We start from the raw sequence: 17,771 nt of genomic DNA, 5'->3' as shown, positions 1-17,771 counted from the left end.
ACCCATAAAAACTGTAGTGCTCTGTAGTTAAGTCAGAGTATAAAGGCAAAACCATATATCCATATTGGCTAATGAGGGGAGACATGTTTTGTACTTGTTGACATTGTGTATTTCTACGACTAGACTACAGAGTATCAGGGTTTTTTTCATGAAACATTTCCATCTTATCATGTTTCAGTAGTATACATACAAAATTTTCTTTATTGATATTTTTAGCCAAGTAAACATTAGGTTTGCGATGCATTGTTATGTAACAGAAATTATTAAAAGAATTCAAGCCACAAAAAAGATTGTTTTGTCTTTATATGTTACAAAGATTATGAGCAATACCTGTTTCTCTTTCACAGAAGTGTGAAATGTGAAGTTTGTATACACTACTTCCTGGTCTCTGTAAATATTATGTAATTGGAAGTGATTTGAATGAGAGGAGAAACATGAACTGATAACCATACTTGTATTTGACCCATGTCACTTTGGAATTGGGTCAAGTACATCCATTATCAGTATCACTCCTTACACTTCTCCATTCAGCACTCATATCCTTCCGTTCAGTAAACTAGTGTCCAAATATCGCGGCTCAAATCCCTCAATCTACCAAATAACTTAAAGCTAGTCTGAATAGCCACTAGTATCCTTCCAACTAGCAAGCTACGAACATCACTATAGGGTTAATGGTTCTTTAAATAAGATGATCTTGGAAAATTTTCAGGAAAAGAGGTCATTTGAAGATTCTAAAACATTTGATCCCTCGGGAGTATGACTGAAAAAGGGTCAATGATATTGATTTGAATGAAATAGCAACTTCTATATGCATTCTTGAGAAGCTGATCTGATGTCTTCCTGCCATGTGAGCTGATAATTAATTCTCTTGGATTTGGACTAATAATAATTCTTATAACTTCTATGCAAGGAATATTTAATCATGTATACTTATAATCTGAACAAAATCATAGTCAAGCAAATAAAATAGTTAAAATCTGTCAAAAAAACCTCTTATCAGCTGTCGACCACCACTGGTAAGGAGGGAGACTCCCTCAATTAAATCAAAATTTACAGAACTCTGAAAGCCATCATTCAGAGTAAAATTGACTTCAACCAAAATCTTCATCCAGGGTTCAGATGAGCTCAGTTGCTGCAGGGGATGTATAACAGACATGTGTATAGGTTATATTTACTTTTCTGAGATATTCCGAGACATTAAAGAAGGTTAAATAAATTAAGCAAAATGTTGCAGACATGTTTCACGCATTTCTTTACTTATTCAATGTTGATGCGGAGCGACTGAGGGAGATCTAGCTAATCGGAGTTTTCAGAAGTTGACGGTTTATAATATATAGGCCTAAATATATAAAAATAACCATTATGTTAATTGATGTGAATGTATTATTATTATTTTATTGTATAACTTATTCATATCAAATTGTGTGCAGAGAAAAATATTGCATTTTCTTTTCAGATATACGCCATATTTTGAACATTCATTTTACTAGTGCAGGTCCCATAGTCCTCTTGGAACGTAGTTGATCTAAGGGAGATAACTAATCAGAGTGGAACTCTTTGCACTGGAGGCAAGAAACATTCGGCACAGAAATTATAACGCGGGAAAGATGGAGGTAACAACTTTTTGTGGTTTGTGTACTTTTGATTCGACGTTTATTATGCGAATCAACAGTGCGCCTCCATAGTTGTAAAGATGATAACAAGCAACTGAACCCTTTGACAGGATGGTATAATTATAATAGTCATCTTAAACCGACTATGTGCTTCTACTTGGAATTATTTTGAAGTCTACCATTTTGTCGTTCATTAGCTTTTCGATGTGACCCAAGATACAAGATATACAAGAATTTTTATTTAGAGTCATGTTTGTAACAATGCAACTTTAGCTCAGAAGAGCTATTCTTACGACTATTTTAACAATCATAATTAATAGAAACAATAAAATATCACAAAGGTAGCATGCATCACAGATGGTTGAATAAAAGGTAAAATAGCACGGTAATTAAAGGTCATGCGAACATAAAGCTCATGCGGCATATAGATTAATTTAAGTTAAGAGACGTTTCAGTCTAATGTACATATATGCCAATATGGCAAAAACTAAAAATTGACAGAATACATGCTAATATAGCATAATCTAAAACAACAATGCATACATTTATGAATTTACAGCATAAAAGAAGAATTACACAAAAAGAAAGTAAAGCATCACTATAAGAACTAAAACTTGTGCATGACAAACAATGAAATTATTCTATGAACTAACAACTTGTATATTGATATCCATAATATTTTGCTTGTTAGTGTGTTTGAATGGGAGGAAAGTATAAAGCTACTGAGTACTGTACGTAAGAGATCCAATGATTTCATCACCTGTATGAAAACAACACATTGGGTGACTAGTTTCTGAGCCTTTAATCATGGTGAAATGTACCAAAGCAGAGGAAAGTTAAACGACTTCTTCCATACATTCCTCATGTTTTTGAGTAAAAAAGTGTTTATTAATTAAACCTATACACACCAGTAAATAACAGCAACACTTTTCATCCGGTGTTTATATATATATATACACACACATTCTAAAACCTTTTTAAAAATTGAGGGTACCAAGGTAGAAAAAAAACCCCAACTTTTTTTATAACCCTCGTACATATAAACGCCGGATAAATAAAAGTTTTGCTGTTTACTGGTGTGTATAGGTTTATTACTAACCGAATGTATCCCGAAACCGAGCCCCTGTGGCCTTAACTTCAACATCTTCAACAAGAAACTTGCTTCCAGTATGGGTGCAGTGATGTGCAAAAGGTCAGGGCACATATTATAAACAGGTGCAACACAGAAACAGGACAATACTTCATCAGAATACAGAAAGTAACCATTTAGTAAATATTTAAAGTTGAGCTTCTGTCAAAAGATAACTGAATATCGCCTTTTATTTTTTTCTGATGGGGCGAAGATAGTTAAAATGCCCTACATTTGGAAGATTTGCACTTTTCAATCAATGTTTTCTTGTATATCTGAGCAACAAGCATGTCACCATACTTTCCATACACAGATGGCTACATTATGTATATGTATTCCTGCTGACATTGACTTTTTCAAACCTTTACAGAAAAGCTTTTCACAACATGCTTTATTTTGTCTGTCCAATTTTACAAGCTGAACACTATTTCTATAAAGCAACATTTCAATGCATTTTTTTTCTAGTGTGATTAAATATGAAGTACTCAATTTGCTGTGAGTTACTGACAAATAATTATATTGATACATAATGTCTTGCTGTTATAAGTTTGGCTACATAGTAACATACCAGTGTAAAATTACCCGTAGTAAGGGTCATCTGACTTCTTGCATTCTCTTATTCCTCAGATTGTCAAATTTTGATTCATATATATATAATTGTAAAATAATAAGGTAGTTTGGAAATGAGTATACTGTTTATAAATGGTGTTTGGTTTTTACAGCAAGTTGACAAGCTACTGAAGTGTCCTGTTTGTTTTGAACATCTTAAGACGGCCCTGATGATCAGTAATTGTTCACATACATGTAAGTAAGGATTCCAAGGAGTATATATATATATATATACTTGCCTGAGTTCTTTAAATGTTTTCAGTGTCCCTGAGACTTACCTGATGATCAGTAAACTGTTCATTTGTAATTGTAACTAAGGACAATCTCAGTAATTTTTGGGTCTCAGATATTTGAGTCCAGGTGAGGACTCATAAAAATTTCAAGATCTTCAGGACTCGTCTGCAAATAGTTCTAAAAATCACTGTATCTGAAGAGTTCCTTGATGATCAGTAAATTGTTCACATACTTATAAGTAATTATTAGCTCACCGGGTCCGAAGGACCAAGGTGAGCTTATGCCATACTGTGGCGTCCATCGTCCGTCGTCCGTCCGTCAACAATTTCTTTAAACAACTTCTTCTTCTTAACCACTGATTGGAATTTAACTAAATTTGACTGGAATCATCCCTAGGTGGTGAGGATTCAAAATTGTACAAATGGTGGGGGCACCGTGGGGCTGAGGGGCGGGGCGAAAAGGGGGTAATATAGCTATATTGCTTTAAGCGACATCTCCTCTGGAACTAAAAGATGGATATTAACCATATTTGACTGGAAGCATCCCTAGGTGGTGTGGACTCAAAATTGTACAAATGGTGGGGGCACCGTGGTGCGGAGGGGCGGGGCGAAAAGGGGGTAATATAGCTATATTGCTTTAAGCGCCATCTCCTCTGGAACTAAAAGATGGATATTAACCATATTTGACTGGAAGCATCCCTAGGTGGTGTGGACTCAAAATTGTACAAATGGTGGGTGCACCGTGGGGCTGAGGGGCGGGGCGAAAAGGGGGTAATATAGCTATATTGCTTTAAGCGACATCTCCTCTGGAACTAAAAGATGGATATTAACCATATTTGACTGGAAGCATCCCTAGGTGGTGTGGGTTCAAAATTGTACAAATGGTGGGGGCACCGTGGTGCGGAGGGGCGGGGCGAAAAGGGGGTAATATAGCTATATTGCTATAAGCGACATCTCCTCTGGAACTAAAAGATGGATATTAACCATATTTGACTGGAAGCATCACTAGGTGGTGTGGATTCAAAATTGTACAAATGGTGGGGGCGCCGTGGGGCTGAGGGGCGGGGCGAAAAGGGAGTAATATAGCTATATTGCTTTAAGCGCCATCTCCTCTGGAACTAAAAGATGGATATTAACCATATTTGACTGGAAGCATCCCTAGGTGGTGGGGATTCAAAATTGTACAAATGGTGGGGCTGACCCCCGGGGCTAAGGGTTGGGGCCAAAAAAAAAATATTACTTGGAAATGGTTAAGATCCCCACCATATAACCATATATACAATTGCTGAGTATAAAAAGAGGAATGCACATTTGCTTCCAGGCTTGCCCTAGGGTCTGGCCCCACCCTTTGAGACGTAGTCCCTGGGTCATAACTTTGAAACGGTTAAGATCCCCAACCCAAAACTATATATACAAATGCTGGGCAAAAAGAGACAAATGCAGTCATGATATTAGAATTGATCCTGGGGTCTGGCCACAACCCTAGTGACCTAGTTTCTGAGTCACAGCTTGGGAACAGTTGAGATCCCCACCCCATAACCATACATAAAATTGCTGGACATAAAAAATCAAATACAGATATGCTACAAGGATTGGCCTTGGGGTCTGGCATAATTCCTTGGATCTCATTTGGAGAATATTTTGCCATGATTGCTAAGAGCGATACAGGCCCTCTGGGCCTCTTGTTATTTGTGAAAATATACAAATGTGTTGTTTTTTTTAGTATAGGGAACTTTGTTAAGTCAACTACTTGGATATTTTTTATCAGAAAATTTGTTAAGCTTTGTCTGTATTTGTAGTCCCTATGTAGACATGGTACCTGTGTTAATATATGTGTATAATTGTCAATATTTTTCAATCTTTCAGTCTGTTCGCTGTGCATCAGAAAATACCTGTCCTACAAAAACGTTTGTCCAGTTTGTAATGTTGTGAGTATTTGTCAAAATAATTTTGGTGTGTATTGATAAGCGGCCGTCATTAACTCTTTCACCACTGTAGACCATAATGGACTCATATCAATACCTGCCAGTGTCTACTAGTTACATAGGTGGGAAAGGGTTAATGACTTCGCCTATATTTTCTCTTGCATGTTATACCACCATGAAATATACAAATACAATATGTTGATTAGGTTAAGCAAGTAGGATATTATATTTTAGATATGTTGACATGTTTTGATATTAGAAATTATAAAAGGGGTCCTTGGATCAATGATAAAATTGTATTCTTTCACACAGTTAAATATAATGGCCCAGTATATTGTAGTTAAAGTTTTCTAGTTGTGTCTTGTTTTTACAGCCGACATATGAAGCTGATCTTAAGAATAACAGGCTAGTAGATGACATTGTCCAGCATTTTGTGTCGGTCAGGTATGTATAATAAAGAGGTAGTCTCGTAGATAACATTGTCCAGCATTTTGTGTCGGCCAGGTATGTATAATAAAGAGGTAGTCTCGTAGCTGACATTGTCCAGCATTTTGTGTCGGTCAGGGATGTATAATAAAAAGGAAGTCTAGTAGATTACATTGTCCAGCATTTTATGTCGGTCAGGTATGTATAATAAAGAGGTAGTCTAGTAAATGACATTGTCCAGCATTTTATGTCGGTCAGGTATGTATAATAAAGAGGTAGTCTCGTAGATGACATGTATAATAAAGAGGTAGTCTAATAGATGACATGTATAATGAAGAGGTAGTCTAATAGATGACATTGTCTTAAATATTGTGTATGTCCAGTTTGTAATATACACAGCATATGTATCATCATGAATTACATTTTAGATAAATATAATCAGGAACATGACAAATATTACTTGTGTATAGAACATAATGAATATAGCCCTTATAGAATTCGTTTTCTATATTACATGTACATTATAAATACATGTACATAGTAAATTATATTATAGACTAATATATAGTACAGTATATTACCTGTAGAGTATATTATATTACCTGTTTAGTACATTATATTACCTGTATAGTATGTCATATCACCTGTTTAGTACAGTATATTACCTGTATAGTATGTCATATTACATGTATAGTATATTATATTACCTGTTTAGTACAGTATATTACCTGTATAGTATGTCATATTTCATGAGCGTACTTACTGTGACATGGTTCGCTTATCCAAACAAAACAAAAATCCATGCAAAACATCTTTCAGGAAGATATTTGGATCAATTATATGATGACACCTCTGACTTATGTACAATGCTGACAAAGTCTCCCTGATGTATATAGTTCATGTTTGTTTTACAGGGATTCAGAGTGGAAGTCTGACGGTAAATTAGAGTCTGGGCCACACAACAAGGTGAAGAGTCCCAAGGAAACTGTACAGGATGACAAGTTACAGGCAGTTTTCTCACAGAAAAAGGACACGGTTCAGACTGACAAACTGCATCAGGTGTCTCTGGACAAAGATGTGGTCAAGGATAACAAACCCCAAGACAAAGAAAGGAAACAGCTTTCTGGCAGGTTTACCCGAATGAAGAAGAAAACACAAAATTTTAAGGTAACACCATAAGAATTTCAGTGACAAATTTTTGCTTTGAACCAATGACACTGTAAAATGTTTGAAGGTATGGCAAGTGAAATATGTGGTATTTTGTCCAGAAATTTTTTGTTTCGCTCCAAAAATTGTTACTAAACTGCTGCATAATCAGTTATTACTTTTCCTCCAACATAAAACATAATTAAATGACAGTTTCTTTGACTTACAGGGGGATAAACTCATCCTGGATATATTTTCACCAAAGAGAAACAGTCGCACACGAGCTGCTGCCGTAGCAGCTTCAACAATTATAATGTCCACAGAGGAAGAAGATTTTGAAGACTGTTTGAGAAACTCAAGTCTTCTTAACTTAGAAGACAAAGATCAGCACAAAACCAGTTCAAAAGATGCCTCAACGGACAAACCACCGGTACTGCCTATTGAGCTTGGTAGTGTGAAGGAAGCAGCAACAACAGTCAACGTGTCAAGCAAGTCGAGAAAAAGAACTCGACAGAGTGTCGATCATAATATAGCTGGACCTTCTATTAGGCCTCAGAAAGGAGATGGGAACACTGATGTCTCCAAGCGTGTGACAGATGTTGAGAGAGTAGGGGAAGGTGATGTCTCCACTGACAGTCTGAGAAGTGGTACGATTGACAAAGAAAACAATGATCTGTTAGCAGGTGTCTGTGAGGAGACGAGTGACAAAGAAAACAATGATCTGTTAGCGGGTGTCTGTGAGGAGACGAGTGACAAAGCAATGCCTGTATTAACAGCAATGTCACTGGACACTACCGAGTCACTCTCTCTCGGCGAGGAGGAGGAGGGTCACGAGGAATCGGCGCCTCTCGACGAAACTACCGATTACACTGGGGCTAAAAGTAATTATCCAACTTGTAAAGTTTGAAAAAAGTTTTATTCAGAAAGATCTACTTTGAATCTTCTGTTATTATTTGTATGTGTCTATCTGTTGCTTACTTTGTAGAGATTAGTTACCTAAATATAGACTATAGCTGTTAGATTTAGACAGATGTGCTGTCACTTAATTTGCTGAAAAAAAGTCTGGTGTTATAAACAAGGTATTACAACAATCAACTGTGAAATATCTTACTGTTTCTCCCTAGTGCCATGTCCAGTATGTGGTGTGGAAGTACACAACCAGGTGATCAACAGACACCTTGACCAGTGTTTGGCCAGTGCGGAGAAGAAATCCTCTCTTCGACGGTAATACTTACAACTATTGTCATATGGAACTGGTTACAGAAATCAGATTATAATGAGATATATCTTTAAAAAAAAGTTTATGAGAGTGTTCATGTATGTGGGTTATAAGTCTGAAGTAGCTGTATCCATTGTGATATTGCTACATCATAAGCTTTACACTTTAATATGAAAAGTTACACGTCTGCACTGTATGGGTCAAATAGAGTGATCAATTCGCAAACAGCTCTGCCAAAACAAAAACAAAGAAAAATACAATATATTATAATATACATACATGTAAAATGAATTGTTATTTTTGATCATTTTATTTTTGCTATTTTGACAGTAATCTAAGTCTTCAAGTTGAATACAACAGTAAACATTGAATCGGGTACAGATTGACATGTCACAATCAATATTTGTGTCGATGCTAAAAGATGATTTGTCACAATTAATGGATATTTTTGTCATTGCTGATTAATGACATTTTACAATGAATGCATGTATTGAAAACAAAAACTCAAATTTATTTTTACAGGTCAACACCAAAAAGGAAATACATGGCAAAGTTGGTATACAATATAATGTCGGAACGGGATTTACGCAAAAAACTCAAAGAAGAGGGTCTTTCAAACAAGGGAGATAAGCAGGTAAATATACATGCAGTATGCTAAAATCTTATATTGACACTGTATGATGGTTGAACATGAATGTACATCAGTATATCAATTTCGCAACGTGACTATTAATAACTTCAGAAAATATTTTCAACTTGCCAAGATTGCCAAGCGTGGAAGTCCACAGCCTCACATGTACACCACACTACATACCTTTGGATGTTTCATACCTTGGTATAGTCAATACAGTAATATACTGGTAAACGGGTTACACTGCATAACTACTCACAGGTACTAAACATCTTAAAGTTCATACTTCAGAAAATTATTATTTTTGCACACTTTATCAAGACAACAAAACTTACATACATAGATGTATGTTGGATGCTGGCCTTAGCCCTCTTTTATCTTATCCTATGTTTCTCGATGACATAAATTTATACTTATTTTATCTAGGTCTTTCTGTTTATAGTGTTAATGTTTCGTGTATTTTGGCATGAACAGCAAATTAATTGTTGCAGTCTTATGTATCATTCATGCAGGTTTCAAATACTATGAGCTTATGTTAAAATAACACTGTTATTATGTATTTGTCATAAATCATGACACGATGAGAAGTAATAGCTGTTGGCAATGGTCTGAAACTGCACTGGGAAATAACAGAATCAGTGTTATCAGCATTAATAGGAGTGTAAGTATAGAATCAGGTACCCTTTAATATATGGTTTTATATTGGCTTGCTGTTTCAGACACTGATCAAGCGACACCATAATTTTGTGCTGACGTACAATGCAGAATGTGATGACCTCAATCCAAGGCCAGGTATGCTTCCAGGAACAGAGTTTATAGCTGTCTGTCTATGTATAATAAACATCACTTCCTATACCAGGAATGTGAGCAGATTCTGATATCATCACTTCCTATACCAGGAATGTGAGCAGTGTCTGATAACATCACTTCCTATACCAGGAATGTGACCAGTGTCTGATAACATCACCTCCTATACCAGGAATGTGAGCAGTGTCTGATGACATCACTTCCTATACCAGGAATGTGACCAGTGTCTGATAACATCACCTCCTATACCAGGAATGTGAGCAGTGTCTGATAATATCACTTCCTATACCAGGAATGTGAGCAGTGGCTGATGACATCACTTCCTATACTAGGAATGTGAGCAGTGTCTGATAACATCACTTCCTATACCAGGAATGGGAGCAGTGTCTGATAACATCACTTCCTATACCAGGAATGTGACCAGTGTCTGATAACATCACTTCCTATACCAGGAATGGGAGCAGTGTCTGATAACATCACTTCCTATACCCGGAATGTGAGCAGTGTCTGATAACATCACCTCCTATACCAGGAATGTGAGCAGTGTCTGATGTCTGCGCTTCCTATACCCGGAATGTGAGCAGTGTCTGATAACATCACCTCCTATACCAGGAATGTGAGCAGTGTCTGATGACATCACTTCCTATACCAGGAATGTGACCAGTGTCTGATAACATCACTTCCTATACCAGGAATGTGACCAGTGTCTGATAACATCACTTCCTATACCAGGAATGTGACCAGTGTCTGATAACATCACCTCCTATACCAGGAATGTGAGCAGTGTCTGATGAGATCACTTCCTATACCAGGAATGTGAGCAGCTTCTGATATCATCACTTCCTATACCAGGAATGTTAGCAGTGTCTGATGACATCACTTCCTATACCAGGAATGTGACCAGTGTCTGATAACATCACTTCCTATACCAGGAATGTGACCAGTGTCTGATAACATCACTTCCTATACCAGGAATGTGACCAGTGTCTGATAACATCACCTCCTATACCAGGAATGTGAGCAGTGTCTGATATCATCACTTCCTATACCAGGAATGTTAGCAGTGTCTGATGACATCACTTCCTATACCAGGAATGTGACCAGTGTCTGATAACATCACTTCCTATACCAGGAATGGGAGCAGTGTCTGATAACATCACTTCCTATACCCGGAATGTGAGCAGTGTCTGATAACATCACTTCCTATACCAGGAATGTGAGCAGTCTATCTATAGTTATCGTGTCGTCATGTCTCTATTAAAGTCTGTTGGTCCATCTGTGTGTCGGTGAATATGTTCAGTTTCAGAACTATCAAAAAAGTCTCAAATTTCTTGCTTGAAATAGACCAAGGGAGATATACTGTCAAAATACTACAGTTTTGATTTGTATATGTAAAGGGGTCCGATAACAATCCCATTTCTAATGTAAAAAGGGCTTCTTTAGATTTTCTGAGGCACTAATGTGATCTAAGGTGGTTTCCTTTCTTCAATCCCAAGCCATCTATGGTGTTTAACGCATAAACAATAACAGTTTTTCACTTCTCAGAAGATGAAACTTCGTGGTAACCTTCAGCCTTTGATAGAGGTCAGAAAATGTACCCAAAAAATGGCTTACCCCAAAATTGGACTGAGTGTCAGGGACGAAAACTGTTAAAACTGTCCAAGGTCAATGGTGGATTTTCACTAACATTTCCAAAATATAAGCCACAGATGATGGGGGTCAGTATTAATCAGTGATGCCTTATGAATTCTAAACAAGTCCTTTACTAAAAACAATGTCACTCGTCAACTTGAAGTAATCAGCAGTGAGCTTTGTATTATCTGAGGCACTTTGTCTTACACACTTGGACAGGTTAGGTTCATACTTCTGATGAGCACTTCCATTATTTTTTCAGTTGAACAGCTGATAACAGAACTTGAAGCAATAGAAAAGGCAAAGCTAGCAGGAAGTTCCATCAGTTTACGTAAACAGGTACTCTACTTATAATAACCTTATCACTATAGACTGTATCCACAATATCCTGTAAACAACAGATTGATGCATTTATCTGTTCGCTAATTAGTGAAGTCTGTTATTGAAAAAGTATGCATCTGGAATCAAAACCTCCCTGCCTTAATGTACAGATAATTGAAATATTTTTCTCTATTTCCATCTCGAAGCATTGTACCGCTAGCTCATCATTTGTATAAATAGTTTGCCATTCTTACAATTATAGCTCTGGTTTGTATAGATATTGTACAATCATAGCCTCTCTTTAGGTCATTGCATTGTTTTATTACTATTGAAAGTCTTTGAGGTCAGATATGCTCTTTTTTCAGAAAGATAGATTTTCTTTGTTCTCTAAAAAAATTACCATCATTTTGGATACCTGTGTGAATTACAATTTCATTTTCCTTCTAGAGGGTGAATATTGAAAAGAACAGTTCCCCTGCTACAATTGAAAATGCTCTGCAAACTTACAGTAAGTATGGTTTGATGGAAACACTGTTACCTTTAGGTGTTGTTACTGTTAAACGGTTTTGACTTTTTACATGTGTGGTATAACTCTGTATAGTAAGGAAAGGCAATCATCTGAAAGCCCCATTGTCCGAAATTTTGAATAAAATTAAAAATAAATAGAAATATATACATTTTATTTATAAAGTGTGGTATGATTAAATTTTTTGTCATTGTACGTTTGTTTTATGATACTTTTCGTAAACATTGATGATAATTTGCTGATTTTGTACTTCGACCAGAAAAGACACACAAGTCTCAGTTTGATGACCTGATGAAAGCAGCCAGGAAAAATCATAAAACTAAGGCGAAGCAAACTCACAGAGCTAAGAAAAGTCTACTTCAATCTCCAACGAAGACATGTGGCGATGAAAATGTTACACAGCCTGTTGCAGTGGCTACAGTTGTTATAGGTGGTAATGTCACTGAAACAGGAAGTGAATTAAGTGATGACGGGAACTCTACTAGTACTTCACTCCCAGATATAGCAGCAAGTTCCTCGTCGTGTAGTGTGACAAACTCTGAATTAGGAAGTAAACTAGGTATAGACAGAAACGCCAGTAGTCCAAATATAGATATGAGATCCTCGTCATGTCACATGACGAACTCCCGAACAGGAAGTAATTCAGGTATTGACAGTAATTCCTCAACTAGTCACTCATTGCCAAATACAGAAACAGGTTTATCAGGAAAGTCTAATAAAAAGACGCCAAAGAAAGCAAGGAGACGAATACATACAAATTATGTCACATCAACACCTTCTCCTACAAAAGTGGCTGGCCTTGGGTGCTCCCCATTCAAGAGTCCGAAGGTTCCTGGGGATCTGATTGTCCCTCCCTCCCCGGGAAAGTGTGCACTCTTCGTGGAGGACAGCGAGTGTGGTAGTGACACAGAGGATCTGCTCTTTCGGAAAATTAACTCATCAATAGGTAATTTGTTTTAAATGTTAAGAATTAATTCATTTACAGAAGCACTATAGTTGCATGTAATCTGTAGTACAATTCACTTTTTGCAGAAGTGAAAACTAACGATAGATGAAAACCAATGTCTAGGGCAATACTATTCCTTGACAACAGTTTATTAGACATGTAAACAACAAAAATTTGCTATAATATATATACATTATGTTTCTGTTTTGTAGAAGTGATCAAAAATGTATAAGTCTAAAAGTATAATTTTCAACAACATCCAAACATATTTCTTAATGCATAACTAATATTCTGTTAAAAGACAGACTTTAAGTGGCCTTTGTTTAGACTGATTTTCAGCCTGTTTGATCTTTTTTCCTCATCTGTGGAATTTGGCAGGTCGAATTTCAATACGTAGATAGGAAAATATGTAACAACCATTGCCTATCGTCTAGCGTTTGTTTTGTCCCATCCATTTTAGAAAAGTGTGGGGAGTATTCACTTTGTGATTCATATTCACGACTCTACTAACTTCATTTCTTTTAAACAGAATTTCATCAAAGTTTGTTATTTAATTTAAATAACAGATTTTTCATCAAAATTTATTCAAAGTCAATACTCTGAATATCAAGGTCACCATTATTATTCATATATATTTATTTTCGCCCTAATTTGCACGGGAGCGGGCACAAACAGGAACATAACCTGTCTTACATTTTCTAGTTTAACAAATAAATTTCCTTAACTTGCAGTAACGTTACTATTAATATTGATGGGTTTTTTTTACAGATACATTTTCTGAAGACGACCAGGATGACATTGGCCCGTGTCAGGTCTCTGACTGGCCCGCTCTGTCCCAGGCTGCTGTACCTAAAGAGGCAGAGGCGAACATGTCAGTCCGTGAGTGTGGTGAGGAGGCGGAGGTAATGCCAGTGTTTGCCACAGAAGCTGTGCCCTCTTCCCTACGGGCACGTCACATGTCAGGGCTCTCGGTCGAAAGTGGCACATCCACAGGCAGTGGGGAATCCTCTATCCTCTGGGTCTCCCCTCCTGTGACCATGAAGGTAAGATCACTGATATTCCACTCTACTCGGAGTCCTTTGTAAGCATTAAACTGTTAAAGTTGATAGTCATTGTCAATAGGAATGCCAGCTTGAAATAACAAATAAAGAGACGGGGCTTATATGACATATTTCAATTAAGATGTTATGATAATGACGAAATCAACAATTAGGTCATAGCATTCATAACCGATATGATTGCCATCTGAACTTGGTCAGTAATAGTGGTAATGTCATGCAGTGGCTGATATAATTGTTTATTTTGTGTGTTTAATAATTGACTAATCTATGTGTCCGATAATCCTCTAACCTGTACCGTAATACATTTAAGACCTTGTCCAATAATCCACTGCACTGTGTCCATAATCCACTATAGATATGTATTCAGGTTTGGTAATGTTCTAAACTAAGTCCAATATTCTATGAAATTTAGTCCGTGACTTAAAGCTGGGAGAACAATTAAGATCCCCACCCTATAATAATATAGTGCCGGAGATGACGGGAAATATACACTCATGCTTCAAAACAAGTTGAGGTCCTCACCCTGTAACCATATAACAGTATACCATTTCTGTGTTTGGAGTGCACAAATGCTACAATGATTGGCTCTGGGGTTTATCCCTGTCCCTGATGACTTAGTCCCTGGGGTGAGATCCTGTTATTGATTTCCATTATTGTTATCCAGATTGGGACCAGAAGACGATCTGAACGAGTCCGAGGAGCAGGGTAAGATCTTCACTTATAGCTTCACTTATAGCTTAATTTAAAGACACATAGTTCAGTATCATGGCACAAGATGATTGTGGCTTATAAATAACCTTCAAATGAGTTATCAGATATTTCTGAAACTTGGTGAAAATTCATGCATTTAGACAATTAAAACGAATGAACACTTTGGTTTGATTCTTTTGAAAATATTTCTGTGTACATAGAAAAATGAATGGAAAATCTACCCATACATAACGATTTATTTTAAGTCATATATTTGATGTACAGAAATGAAGAAGAGGACAAAAGACCCGAAAAACATGACAAAAAGGGGAATCAAACCACAAACTTGAAGAGGAAGAGATCCACTGGCTCTGGATCAGTAGATAGTATCGCCAAGAGGATCAAACGGAGGAGATGAGATTAGATAATCAGTGACTGTTGCTCAAAACCTTACTTGTTTAAGAGAATGTCGCCTTTAAAAGGAATGGAGAATTAACATTTATTTTCCTTGTGATAACTAAATGTCTTGTTTTATTACTTGTTTATTTGTGTCATTTATTTTCAAGGTTGACAGTCATTTTAAAGTCATTCTAATGGATAAGAGGGGGCACTCTGCAATGCATTGTGCAATATTTGAATCTTAAAACACTCAAACATCTTTTTCTGAAGAACAGGTACGCCTAGAGTACTGATATTTGGCCAGACACATGCAGACATTGAGTGCTACAAATATTCTGCAGAAATGAAAGACATTTCAAGGTCATAGGGGTCACATTTGTTAAAACACTAACAATGTCTAATGAAAAACAGAAAGAGTCCTTATTTTTGGCCAGTTAGTTGCCGGCATTGAGCGCTAAAAATACTGAAAAAAATATATTACCTTTTAATACCTTTATTCAAGGTCAAATTTGTCAAAACTCCTAAAAAGAATTCTTCTGATGAACAGAAATACTTAGAGTTATGGTATTTTGCTAGTACATGTATTTTGTTTAGCGTGAAGTGCTACAAAATTTGCAGAAAGAATGTAATTGCCCTTTATTAAAGGTCACAGGTGTCCAATGTGTTAAAACAATTGGTTTTGAATAACCGAAAAATCTAGATTTGATCTGTAGCTTGCTTATGGAGTGCTACAAAGTTTGTGAAAAGAAATATCCTTGACTTATATTCAAGGTTACAGGGGTCAATTCTGTTAAAATACACAAATTCTTCTAAAATACCTAAACAAAATCAGGGTAATGAGACCGCCAGAAGGTTGCTGGGAATTGGTGCTTCAAAGTTTTGAAAAGGAAATAATGTTGACCCATATACAAGGTCACTGGGGTCAAACTTGCTTACACTCTCAAATGTTTTCTGAAGAACCAAAACGTCTAGAATGGTTATTGTTAGCGTGTAGCTTGTTGGAATGCAACAAAGTTGGAGAAAAGAAATAACCATGACCCTTTTTCATGGTTACTGGAGTCCTATGTTTGAAAACACTAAAGTTTCTTCAAAATAATGAAAAGATCAAGAATCATATTTGACTGATAGCTCAATGAAGTAGAGGGTACAAAATTTGTGAATAGAAATAACTAGGACATACATTTAAGGTCATAAGGGTCTAATTTGTTAAAATCAAATCCTAAAATGACTTCCTCTGCAGAACCAAAAGACTTAGGGTAGTAATATTTGGGATGGAGTGATACAAAGTTTTTTTATACAAAGGCCACATTAATCGGCTGATCATCTTTGGGCCCATTGTGTTTGATTAGAATCTATTTATTTGACAATGAAGAAATCATAATGAGGATGTTAATATATTGACTTATAGATTTTTGTATTGTGTTCTTTTCTGTATATGATAATATGTTTAGTTAGTATACAGTTTATTAATTTCATATTTTATGTTAATTTTACCTCGGTTGAGTTTTTGTAGGATGAGTAAGACAATATAATTGTGAAGGATAATCAAGTCTTTTACAGAAAATACCGAGTGATAGTGTAACCTAAACACCATAGTACAGGTGGTATAGGGTCATCCTGTCTCTACAAAATACATATTCGTTCACAATAGAAATGGATATTGGTACCTGAACCATGTGTTTGGTACCTAACAGCTTATGTTGAAATAAGGTAGATATCAAATTCATATTTTAACTGTAATAGATGAATGACATTGTGATGTTGAAAAGAAGTTGTTTTTGTATATTGTCAGTAGAAGATTTTGACAAAGACAGCACATTAAAATAAATCTTCAATACCAGTATTTGTGTTCCATATTAGTGACCTATTGCTATCCGTCGTCGTGTGTTAATATTTTATATTTTCAACTCAAGCTGAAATAATGGCAAAGAGATTTCATTAATATTTCATGGCAAGGTTACGGACATCTACTGACCAAGTTTTTTTTTTTTTGGGTCGATCAGAAATCCAATATGTCCGCCACGGCCGCCATTTTGAAAATTATTTCAAAATTAAAGTAAAGTTCTGCTAGGCCGATTGAACTGAAACTTTGTAGGAATGATCAACTCATGGTCCTGACAAAGTGTTGTTATTTTTCGGGTCGATCAGAAATCCAATATGGCTGACAATGCCAACATTTTGAAAAACTATTTCAAACTTAAAATCAAGTTCTACTGGGCCGAATGAACTGAAACTTAATAGGAATGATCAACTCATGGTCCTGACAAAATTTTGTTCTTTTTTTGGTCGATATGAAATCCAATATGGCCACCACTGTCGCCATTTTGAAAAACTATTTCAAACTTAGTCAAGTTCTGCTAGGCCGATTGAACTGAAACTTCATAGGAATGATCGACTCATGGTTCTGACAAAATGTTGTTACTTTTCGGGTCAATCAGAAATCCAGTTTGGCTGCCAC

At 36.3% G+C, this 17,771-nt stretch overlaps 1 protein-coding gene across 1 annotated transcript; it reads left to right on the top strand.

Moving 5' to 3' along the window:
- Positions 1–1,575: 1,575 nt before the first annotated feature.
- On the top strand, positions 1,576–17,153 carry LOC110443107. The gene is made up of 15 exons (XM_021487104.1): positions 1,576–1,613; positions 3,465–3,546; positions 5,451–5,512; positions 5,883–5,953; positions 6,850–7,102; positions 7,311–7,962; positions 8,206–8,305; positions 8,823–8,934; positions 9,651–9,723; positions 11,633–11,709; positions 12,139–12,199; positions 12,477–13,163; positions 13,932–14,206; positions 14,889–14,929; positions 15,200–17,153. Exons 1-15 carry the CDS (start codon positions 1,608–1,610, stop codon positions 15,330–15,332), a joined length of 2,685 nt encoding a protein of 894 aa, XP_021342779.1. The 5' UTR covers positions 1,576–1,607; the 3' UTR covers positions 15,333–17,153.
- Positions 17,154–17,771: the final 618 nt, after the last annotated feature.

Source organism: Mizuhopecten yessoensis, unplaced genomic scaffold, assembly GCF_002113885.1.
Source record: "Mizuhopecten yessoensis strain PY_sf001 unplaced genomic scaffold, ASM211388v2 scaffold716325, whole genome shotgun sequence".
NCBI classification, from domain to species: Eukaryota; Metazoa; Mollusca; class Bivalvia; order Pectinida; family Pectinidae; genus Mizuhopecten; species Mizuhopecten yessoensis.
This window is presented reverse-complemented; position numbering and strand designations above follow the sequence as displayed.